Source organism: Plectropomus leopardus, chromosome 4 (genome assembly GCF_008729295.1).
Source record: "Plectropomus leopardus isolate mb chromosome 4, YSFRI_Pleo_2.0, whole genome shotgun sequence".
Classification (NCBI taxonomy): domain Eukaryota; kingdom Metazoa; phylum Chordata; class Actinopteri; order Perciformes; family Serranidae; genus Plectropomus; species Plectropomus leopardus.
The window spans coordinates 22,243,103-22,255,154 of NC_056466.1; the positions used below are offsets into that span (position 1 = coordinate 22,243,103).

The 12,052-nt window shown below is 40.4% G+C and overlaps 1 protein-coding gene across 1 annotated transcript; it reads left to right on the forward strand.

The window, feature by feature from the left end:
• The first annotated feature begins 409 nt into the window (after positions 1-409).
• dcaf15 (DDB1 and CUL4 associated factor 15) lies at positions 410-10,212 on the forward strand. The gene is made up of 13 exons (XM_042485694.1): positions 410-578; positions 1,879-1,976; positions 2,627-2,765; positions 2,912-3,018; positions 3,147-3,292; positions 3,423-3,584; positions 4,979-5,650; positions 5,753-5,844; positions 6,079-6,201; positions 7,562-7,644; positions 7,730-7,834; positions 7,922-8,037; positions 9,378-10,212. The coding sequence occupies exons 1-13, from the start codon at positions 483-485 to the stop codon at positions 9,431-9,433; spliced, it is 1,995 nt and encodes a 664-aa protein (XP_042341628.1). The 5' UTR covers positions 410-482; the 3' UTR covers positions 9,434-10,212.
• Positions 10,213-12,052: the final 1,840 nt, after the last annotated feature.

The following is a 12,052-nucleotide window of genomic DNA, read 5'->3' on the forward strand; positions in this document are numbered from 1 at the left end:
TTGATGGAGATAAAAAAAATTGTAAATTTAATTGGTTCCAAATATCGGCTATCAGCCTCATTAACTACTAATAATCGGTGTCTGTATCGGCCCTGAAAAAAAACCCAATATCGGTCGACCCCTTAGACTGTACGCAAAGATATATAGCTATCTCTATAGTCAATGGTCGGCCCCTGGTGTCTGGGTGTTTGTTGTTCCCCATTTTAGTGCTAATGACATATCAGATGAAACGCCCTGTTTGGCTGATCCAACATTGTATGTCTTTCACTGGGAGCTACTCCAATAAAACATAGATACTTGACTCTGTTTGTGGTGGCTTCCTGCAGGATGTCACCTCTGTTGTGGCCACAGTCCGAGGTTGTGCCCTACCTTTGTTTTGGTTTTGATGGATGGATCCGACGGCAAGTGAGGGCAGTCTCGTGCAGCCCGTGGACCAATCGGGACGGTGCTGGCCCTGAGGAGGGCCAACAGTTCAGTGGGAGATGGCGCCCAGCTCGAAATCAGAAAAGGACGATAGCAAACAGAAAGCTCAAAGAAAACGGAAAGACCATGTCGTGAAGCTTCTCATGCGTGGGAAGGTAGGCATGAAAATACGAAACGTGACATAAAACACGCAAAGAGTGGTTCGGAAATGGTAAGACTGCCCCGGTGAAAGCCTCCCTGTTTTAAGGAGCTCCTGACGCTAGCTGCTAACTAGCTCCGAAGCTAACATGTAATGGCAGGCAGGTGGCTAATTAGCTAATGCTACAACGTCTGAAAAGTCTGAGCTTCCTATCTGTTGTTTTTCGACTTATGTCTCTCTCCCGGTGGGGTTTACTAACATGTTTTAGACACTTGAATGTACATGAACAGCGTTCGTGTGCTAGCTCTTGGTGAAGACCTTTTACGTTTGACCGTTATATCGTGAAGCTCAATCGGCGTTTAGCTTCAGCCAACAACTGGCAGTCCTCCAAAGCTCATAATTGCGACCTCGACACTAAGTTACAACGTTAATAACCTAATAATTTTACTTAACAGACAACGCACGTATTGTATGCGTGTTAGCTGTTTCTTTGCAAGGTATTGCATTTCCCGTGTAATTTGATTTGTATCCAGAACCATTATCACAGCCAAAAAAGCTATTCTTTAAATACTGCAGTTTCTTTTATCTTTTACGCACGTCTATGCTTCATGTTGCATGAAATATGTGTTTCCAGAGGTAAGGAACCGATGGGCGTATGTGACATTTTGGACGGAAATAAGTTGTAAATAAATAATGGCTCTGGTGAATTTTAAGCCAATCCAGAGTTAAAAATCATAACACAATTTCATTAATCTGCATTGTCACACTAAAATCAAACAATTCATAAATATTGCATAACGTCCCATTATTGTCCATTCCCATTCTGTGCAATAATAACAGTAGTCATTCTTTGCAGTAATACGCTTTACCTCTACTTTTTTCTAAACTATTTTTATTTAGTGTACCTGCGCCTCATATTTTATCGATTTGTGTTGTGTACATATTTAATATTTCTACTGATTTCAGTAGTAGCGCTTTCAAATGTTGTACTTGTAAAATGACAATAATGGCTTCCTGTTGTATTCTAAAAAAACTAAACACTGATCACATTGTGCTATATGGGGCCGAAAAGAGTGTAAGTGCACATATATTTTTAAATAAATGTTAAAATATTATTCATTAGGTATATTGTTATCCATATGCTTATGAAGTTTTAATATAGAAGATTAAATTCAGTAAACAAATTCAAGACAATGTATGGGCATTTTTTGTTTTGGTTTACCTGTTAAGTTAGTCAAATGTCATTTAAGAGCTTCTGGTTCTCACCCATGTTATTATGTTGTTCATATGAATCTTCCCTCTTGCTTGTTCTGCAGCTGTCAGGACAGTTTTCTCAGCGCCTCTTCAGGAAGCTGCCACCCCGAGTGTGTGTCCCACTGAAGAACATTGTCAGCGAGGAGTTTCTGAGAGCAGGGTCTGTGTGTGTGTGTGTGTGTGTGTGTGTGTGTGTGTGTGTGTTCATTAAAGGGGTTTGTTGTCATTAAGCACCTTGTCTTATATGCTGAGAGCCCTCCAAACCAAATCAGGATTGTTGATGCTCAATATGGATATGATCCTATTGGTAGCAATGCACCGATGCAACTTTTCTTCTCCCAATATGATTATCTCAATTAAGCCAATTTCAGCTGCTAGAAAGTGCAGGTCCAGTTACAATGCTCTCTTTTTCCCAGAATTTAAAAAAATCTGTAACTGACGGTGAAAAGGCTCAATTTTATGATGACACTGAAGAAATTTTATTCAATATGGATCTGTCACATTTTGGCCAATACTGAATCTGTCATATGAAGTCACTAATACTAAACTTATTTATTGGATTAGTGCATCTCCAACTGCCTGTTATAGTTAGTTAGTTGATTTAGTTATAGTTTATCTGATATGGAAACAGTAGCATTAGAAATGTACATTTTTGCACAATAACTAGATGCCCTGTGGTTAATGTTTCCCAAATCCTTACACAGAACTACATCCTTTTGTGACCATTAAAATTAGTTCGAGGATTGTCTATGTGTATAATGCTCAAGCTGGGGCATATATTACAGCGGTGCGTCTTTTTTTTGGTCGCAGGCATGTCTTTCTTGGCTTCACCAAATGCGGGCGCTACGTCCTGTCCTACACCAGCGACTGTGGAGAAGATGATGATTTCTCTTTCTATATCTACCATCTTTATTGGTGGGAGTTCAACCTGCACAGTAGACTCAAACAGGTAAAGAAAAGGAAAATTACTCACTGCAACCCTGATGTGTTCGTAGATGCTACACCATTTTGTCCTGTGAGAGTTATAATTAAAGAATTTAAATAAGTCAGTTGAATGTATGTATTTCTTGTCTCATGTCTGCTTTTCCTTTTCAGGTCCATCATGTACGTCTGTTTGCAGGAGAGGAAATCTACAGCGACCTGTACCTGACTGTGTGTGAGTGGCCAAATGACCACTCTAAAATTGTCATCTTTGGCTTCAAGTAAGGAATAATAGACACAATGATCAACAGCCATATGGAGCAGATTCAGTTTAATCTGTAATTATGCTATTGCATTGTGTAGGTAATGTTGTGCAATCTATGTGTGCATGTTTGGTTCCACCTGCCAGTACACGCAGTTCAAGCTCCGTTCTGATGAACTTAATGATGAGTGATGAAAACAATAGAGACATCTACATCACTATCGCCTCCATGCCGCCTCCTAAACCTTGCTCTTACTGCTGCCCTGTTCCCTCAGCCACTACCATACGCACAGGTAAACACACACACACACACACACACACACACACACACACACACACACACACACACAGAGATTAACTACACTGTTCTCACTTCCTCTGTCTCACTCTCCCTCATTGGACTCTGTTCTTTTCCCTTCTCAGGAAGTGGTGAGTGTCTGGAGCATGGCTATGTGCTCAACAGCAGGTACCAGGTGGTATACCCATTCCCCACTTTCCAGCCAGCTTTCCAGCTGAAGAAGGACCAGGTCATCCTGTTAAACACTAGCTACTCTCTGGTGGCTTGCGGCATCTCACTCTGCCCAGGTAACATGCATGCACAAATAGCAGTATCATCCCTTTTTTGTCCTTTTCTGTTTTATGCCTAAACTCACATTCTGCCTTTCAGACCATTATATGATAGACTTTGTTTCCAGATAGCATGCACTACACACATACTGTACCTCCAGAGGGCAGACTGGACCATTTTATAGAGAAATGCAATCTGGTTGCAGGAGGGAACAATTTAACACCAGGTGTGGGATGTTTCAACTGGTCTTTAATAAGCCTCGCCTAACTGATAAGTCAGTCTTTGTTAAGACTAGTCTTTATGATAGATATGACTTCAGATGGACCAACCAAACTTAAGCCTAGAATTACCTGTGCACGGTCTTAATGATGGCTGTTGCTGAGCAGGATACATTAACAATCTCTTGCTGTCTTTCTAATGTGTAGCTTATCATTTATTGTTTGGACAGTGTTATTCGTAGACATCGAGACATGAAAATCAATAGAGCTGTTCAGGAGAGGCATGCATGTGTTGGCTTGACAGCAGCTGGGAGTTGGAGCTACACAGTTAATGTGAGTAGAGAGAAAATGTAACAAACTTGGCTGTAGCATACAACTCATAGACAGTGTGCTGTAATGCTGCAGGGGTATTAAAATTCAAGGACAATACCAACGTCTGAATGGACCAAAGTACAATTTGCAGGTATGTTTATTTGCTACAGCTTAATGTGCAGCAGCTGACCAGCTACTTGGTGAGCTATCTAGCTTGATAACTGATATCAGCAGTGCACTTTCACAGGTGAATGTTTGTTTAGTCACACATTTAGCAAGCGGAGGTAAAGGACAAGACATGTTTATGTTTGTAAGTTAGCTAGAGGGAAAAAAAGAGTTAAGCAGGAAAGCCAATGTAGGTGATATATATATATATGTATGTATGTATGTATTTCTATATATACTCATTACAAGTTTGCTAAAACGACAAATCTATGGGGCCTAAAACTTTTGCATAGTACTGTAGAAATGGCAGCGATTTGACTTGACTCCTGCTCCTGACTTAGTGTGACATTTAAGCCTGGTAATATCAAGAGGAATGCTCAAGCCTAGATTGTGCAATCAGCGTAACTATTAGGTTGGACGTACAATACCAAGTTACGACCAACTTAGCTTATGACCAGGTGAAAGCCCTGTTGGTGCAACCAGCTCCAGGTCAACAAAGGCCAAAAATTGCTGGCATTCTAATTTCTATAGTTTCTAAAATGCCAAATAGGTTTCTCCGTGTTACACTGATAAAATAAAAATGTCCATTGTCCATTTTTTATTCTCATAATTAATCATCCACAGCTGCAAGATTTTTCATTACCTGCTGACGTTGTGTGACCTAATTTCATCATTTAGTTATTTTTCAGTTTCGATTGTTTGTGCGTGTCTTGCAGGTAAGCAGGGTCAGTCATCACAGATCCTTTACTCAAAGAGGGCAGCTCTGTCAAGTCAAGCCTCTACATCTTTTTCCTCCACCTCCTCGACCTCTCCTCCATCACTACCTCAGGGATCTCCCGAAAGCCGACTGCCACCTAGCAGACCTGCTCCCATTCCCTCTTCTCCTAGCCAGTCACAAGCAGCCGTGCGAGCCCGGGAGTTTGCAGCGGACCTCTTCAGGCGGGCCCAGGGAGGAGGAGCAGGAACAGGAACAGGAGGAGGAGGAGGAGGAGGAGGAGGAGGAGGAAGAAGGGGGAAAGAGAATGAAGGCCAGGCAGAAAGGAGACCAACTGATGGTGGTGAAAAAGAGACAGCACAGATACCAGGAGACAAAGGGATAAATGTAGAGAGGAGAAGAGAGGAGGAGGAGGATTGTAGAGAGAGGAGGGTGGAGGAGAGACGGACTAGTTTACCACAAGCGTCCGCATCGGGTGGGAGCCACAGTTCACCACAGTGCTCTGAACAAGTGATGTCTCCTGCCTCCTCTTCCTCATCACCTTCATCCCCGCCGACCCCGTCCTCGTCCCAGGAGGTCGGCCCCAGCGAGCCTGGATACGTCAACTATTCACGTTTGCACTACTGCCTCCAACAGCCGGGGGCGGCAGAGCAGAATACAGGAAGTGCAGGAGGTGAGAAAGATGGAGGACACACAGAATGAGTGGGAAACAACCCTCGTCAGGACAAGTGTGAAGTTTGGTCACCATCTTTCTTCTCTGTCTCCATCTCTCCAGGTTACGAAGATGATAAAGTTCAACTACCTTTTACAGTCACTGATCTTAAAGGACGCAACCTACAGCTGGTCACGGGGCCACACAATGGACAGGTGTGTGTTTTTGTCAATATGTCTGTGGCTGTAAATTCAGAAACACTGAAATATATGTGTGTGCCAAGTTGCTCTGCCTGTCCTGGAAATACTGGAATTAATCAGCGAAAAGCTTTGATCTCAGAGCACTCCATTAAAAAGAGTCATAACTCACAGGTCTAAATAATGAGGGTTTGAGTGTTTACTCTTGGTACCTTTTAAAAATGTGTGTAACCCGTGTGTTCTCTCTTGCAGAGTGTGTGTGTGGAGCAGTTGACTCTAGACTTTGAGTATCTTATCAATGAGGTGATCAGGAGCGATGCTGCCTGGGCCCCTCAGTTCTGCTCCTTCAGTGACTATGATGTTGTGATATTAGAGGTCAGCACACACACACACACACACACACACACACACACACACACACACACACACACACACACACACACACACACACACACAGAGTTCTGTACACTCACACTATGTCTTCTCCTTGCACTGGTTTCCTGCAGCACTTGATCATATCCAGATTCTAAAACAGTGTTTTATTCTTCAGGGGATGTAGTTTAATAATATGCAGTTTATGTCCTATATAGATTGGATTGCAAATAATAAGTCTCAGTAGACAAGTGCTCTTTGACTTCACTGTATTTCACTTAGGTTTTTTTCCACATAGTGTATGGAGGGATGGGAGTATTAATACACTTTTTGTAGGAACTAAACGTACTACTACCTTGTTCTTTTTCTACAACAGATTGCATTTGGTCACTCTCAGAATTATCTGAATTATGTACATTGCTGCAATGTGTTGTCTCTTTCTCCTCATCTGTAGCGGCCATCCCTTTGAGCTGCACTCTAGTCCTTAGTCTTTCTTTTGGTGGCTCCCTCTTCTTTCTGGTCCCAATGCTCTACTCTTTTTCCCGCTCTGCTGTTTGAGAAATGCAGTTCAAGTGGCATCTTAAATTTGACTTTTTTATAATTAAATTTGACTTTTTTATAATTAAATTTGACTTTTTTATAATTTAAGAGGCTGTCAAGTTATAGCCATGGATATATTCAGAGCCTGAAACTTGTCTTCGGACTGCTGCTCCGTTTTGACGGTATTGTTACCTGTTTGAGGATCCTGAGGATTAACGTTAAAGTTCACATAACTGGCACTGCCGTTTCTGCTAGGCCTTTCAGGGTCCGCCAGCAGTCTGTCATGCTTGCATGCCTTTAAATTCGCATCACTGAAACTTGTCTCTATATGGTAGCAAAAGATGCTGCAACAGCAGAGTGGACTTGTAGACATGTAGAGAGAGGGAGGGAGTGCGTAAGTGTCGTCGTTCAGGACAAGCTCAGTCTGTCTGATGCAGCGTTCTGACATTACTCATTGGTGCAAAAGTTGGTGTACAATTTATTAGACATCTCTATAAATGCCTGTGTGAAGTCCTCTTATTCTAAGAGCTAAATTTGTAGGAATGGGGGAAATTATGCACAATACCCACAATCCCGAATTAGAGCAGTAGTTTTCTCTGGTCTTTAAATGTGCGGATTATAATGAAACCTTTAATCAGGACATTTCGTAAACTCCCAGGTTAAATCAGTCATGTCACATGTTAAATTTGATAGAAATATGCTTAAACATGCACATTTTCTACATTAAGATGATTTTTAACTTGGTATTTTTAAGCTGAAAAAAACAAGGAAGGAGAAACTTTTTCATGTGACCTGAAAATAATGTGTGCATGATGTGTGTCAGGTGTGTCCTGAAACCAACACTGTGATGATCAACATTGGTCTGCTGTTACTGGCCTTCTCCAACTCAGACGAGGAGCACTGCAGGTACTTTACCTTAATAAACCCAAAGCCTTCTTCAGCAATGCATCTGTTCGTGCTAATTCTGCTTTTCATTGTTTTTTGTTCCCAGGCCAAACACGTATCATTCCAACCTGCAGGTGAGCTGGGACCTAAACACGGGTGTGTGTTGCACCGTGGGTGTTGGTGACCTTACAGAAGTCAAGGGTCAGACCAGGTGAGGAACTATGGCCACCCCTCACACACAAACACACACACTTATTTCTGTTGTGTTAAAGGTGTTAATCTTTATGGCTCTTGTCAGTGGGAGCGTGTGGAGTTCTTACAGGAAGTCCTGTGTGAACACTGTGATGAAGTGGTTAGTTCCTGAGAGCAGCTCCCGCTACATTAATCGCATGACCAATGAAGCTCTACACAAAGGTGAGTTATATACACATTTGTGCACACATTGATTGTTCTTAAATTTACCACACACCCTCCACCACAGACCGAGTACTATCTTAAAATGTCGTCCAGATGTCTTTCTACGATAATTCTCATTCATTCGGTCGTAGGACAATTCAGCGGTCAAATTAACCAGGATTAAACAAAACAGCTTTTGACTTCTAGTGTCCAGATCTGAACAACTGCTTAGTATTTTGTGTACATGGGAATTGAGTGTTAAGTTACTGCCCCAAGCAAAGTAGTGCAAGGATCTCAGGGTCTTGTCTTGTCAAGGTATTTTTGGTTTATAGGAATCCGCTATATTGAGCTTCTGATCTGTCAGCTGTCAGCTCTTACTTTCATTCACAGCAACACAGAGCACTGCCTTTGCCAACTTTCTGCTGTCTCCACTTCGCTGAGCCCCACCTGTGGCGTAACACCACACAATAAACGAAAGCAAGACCATTTATTTATGTTATTTACGCATTTTATTTCAGCTCAGTGTGAGAATCTTGCGTTTTGCATTAACTATAGTGCATGGTGTTTCTGGGCCCTACTCAGAGAAGAGAGGAGGACAGGAAAGTGGTGCAGAGCTTACTACAACAACATTCACCACACCACTGCAAGTACAACCAAAGCCCTGTGCCCAATAAGCCCACATGGCATATTTATTTATGAAGCGTAATCTGCCCAAACGTTGTGAGGACAACAACAATAAACACTTAAAAGTAAGCATTTTGTTCAGGCAAGGCTGAAATGAAGCAACGAGCGCTGGAGAATACTTTCTTAAAGGGACAAAGGAATTCCCTTTGCGACTAGGCCAAAATGATTAAAGAGAGGTTTGTTATTTCATACTTTATTTTGTAAAATAAATAAATAGTAATGATAATAAGCAAATGCATTGCAGATCTTATTATGTATTCATATTGTCTTATTATCAATCCAATGTAAAGCACGGCTTTACATTGGATTGATAATAATAACTTTAAAGAAGCGTTCTTAAAATGTGCACTGTGCAGCAGTATTGTCTAGCAAAATAGCAGCATCAGATCGGGACTCGATAGTGGCAGATACCCAATATTGACTTGGATCAGGATTAGCATAAAAAAAAATACAGTCGTGGCATTCAGTGTTAGTGTTGGTTAAAGATTCACAGATTTAAGGTTTTTTATGATATTGCGGTTAGTAAACTCTCAGAAGGAATACACTACTGTTTGGACTCCAGGTAATCCTCACTGGCTGAGGTCCAAGCTGCAAGTTTTACAGTCATTGCAAAGTTGTTTTTTGATTTAAGTCTTTATGTATTTGGATAATGTCACTCATCTTCTCACCTGTAGGCTCGTCCCTTCAAGTGTTGGCAGACAGTGACCGATGTACCTGGATTGTATTATGAAGAAAGAAGTGTCAAAGCAACGGAAACAAAAGCACACACAGAAGTACGTCGACATGGCCTCATCGTCAGTACGGAGCTCGTCATTGTCCTCCTTCCGAGTAAAACTGCACACGTTCATCGCTCTGGTAACATGTAGCTCAAACGTGTCAAATTAAAATTGATCAAAGAACGCTCTAGATGCTGTTAAGATGAAGTTTTTTATTTGGGTGGTCTGTGTTTAATTTTACAGGTTTCATCCTTTATTTTGTAACTGTGTACTGTATTATTTCGACCACCAAAACAAAGAGCTGGACTGAACGAAGATTTAATTTTTACTTTTAGTTTTTATACATAAAGGCATACTGTTGTTGTAGTGCGAGTGTTTCTTGTGTGTGTACGTCTGTAACTGAACGTATGTAATAACTGCACCTGTGTGATGTTCACAAGGAGATTACATTCAGAGACATAATGTGTGTATTTGTGTGAGTGCACGCATGTTTAATGTGTATGTAACATTTGACCGATTCTGCTGCTTCTGAACCAGTTTGTTTCCTCACCTGGTCTGGACCAGTTCAGGCTCGCTGTGTTGATTTCATACGGCTGCAGTATTTAAAATGAGACAAACTGAACCCAGTACTGCATCACTTGACTCAAAACACCTTTTTTTAATGTATGTCATGGAAGTAGAGGATTGTTGGGGGGTAAGCTGCTCAGCTGGTTGACATGCTGTATGTTTACTGGCATGGAAGTAAGACTATGTTCTATTGGGATATTTTGTCAAAATAAAATATTCACATGTTTTTGTGAGTTTGTTCTGTTAAGAACTGGAAACAAAGACTCTATCTACAGTGTGAGTAGCTCCTAAATTGGGGGTCCTTAAAACTGCATCGATGTGCTTGAACTCCTTTATACTTGTGGGCATGTCAGTTTTTTTCTACTTTATTTCCCATCGATTGCTGGATAATCTTACGCTATCTAGTTATTTTAGAAAAAAAATCTTAAACTGGTTACAACTCAAGCTTCCCATGGAACCTTAAAGATCTTAAAAGGCATTGAGTTCATTAATCTAAACAAAAGGCTCTAATTAAAAATGAAAATGGTTCTTAACCTGGGGTTCCCGACCCCACTCGAGGTCCCCAAAGCTTTACAGGGGGATCCCAAGGCCTTCTTGTTTTAAAGGGATGTAAGAAAACTTTTCTTAAAATATACAGTAGGTCTATGTTTATCAGTATTTTAATAATTACAGAGAAGAAAACCGAATTGTATGGTTATTTCCAGAGTTTAGATTATCATTCCAGTTCTAAACTAAAAAAAAAAAAACCCGAAACTGGCACACCGAAGACCTGAACACAATCTTAAAAAAACATGTTTTATGTTACAATAAATATTTAGATTAGACAAAATAATTAGACAAATTAGACAAAATTTCCCCTAACCTTAAGTGGTTGATGTCAATTCATGTTTTTTTTTCTCCGCCTCAGTTCTGGTCAAATTGAGTGGCCTTAAAAAGGCTTCATTTAAAGTAGTCAGTGTTTTACAGAAGCTCTGTTTCTGGAGGAGCTTTCTAAAGTTTGAAAAAGCTGACCATTTCATCAAAATCCATGTATGGTTCGTTCTTAGATTATTTCGTTTTAAAACCAAATCGGAAAAACATAAATGGCGTGACGTGGTGTGGTTATTTTGTTTTTCTGTTTTAAAACCAAAACAAATAAAATAAAAATCTAAAACCAAACAATTTGCGTTTTTCTATTTTAAGATGAAAATGAGAGAAAAAACTTTTTTTGTTTTGTGTTGTCAAAGTTAATTGTACTTGACATTTTTAACAGAAAGTCTGCATTAAAAACTATTAAGATACAGTGACTGAAAAAAACAGAGCTATTGGTTTGCATTGTGGGAAATGTAGGAGTGAACTAGTTTTGGAGATTATCTCTATACTAAAGACTACAAGTTGGGATTTCTCATGCTCTGCTGCAAAATGGTTAGGAACCTCTAGTGTAGGTGACAGAAATCCAGAGCGGTCCTAATGAAAAAAAATATTCTGGCACAAGTTTGAGAGCAATCACATCTTTTAAGTGAACAGAATAAAGCTACAAACTATGATCACAGATTTAAGTACAAAGGTCTTCGGTGTAACATCAAGAGGACCTCATTTAGAAAAGGTTCAGCAGCACAAGCCAAGGACAGAAGTCACCATTTTTAATAATAGTGACATCGCAGTTAGCAGTTGATTTTATTTTTTAGTCTGTAAATATACCCTTGTTTTCTGTTGAGTGCTCTTTGGTGGGATCCTGGTAGCTTGACCATCCAACACTTTGTAAAATCTGCGCAACACCACACCAGAAGCTTCTGGTTGAGCATGTGCTCTTTGGAAAGGGTCCATCGAGAAAGTCACCATACTCACATGCTTGGTCCTTCATCACAATAAAAATATAGTTCCATAATCTGGATAGTAGACATGGCACGACATGTTTTTTAAGGCAATAATGGTTACATACAAATAGTTTGGATATATGACAATGTTCACAAAAGGTACATACTATCTACAAAACAGTGATAGCCAGAAAATACACTTTTTCACTACTTAAACTTCAAGCTGTAGCAGGTACATCTAGATGGTTGTGACAGATACTGTGTAGTAAT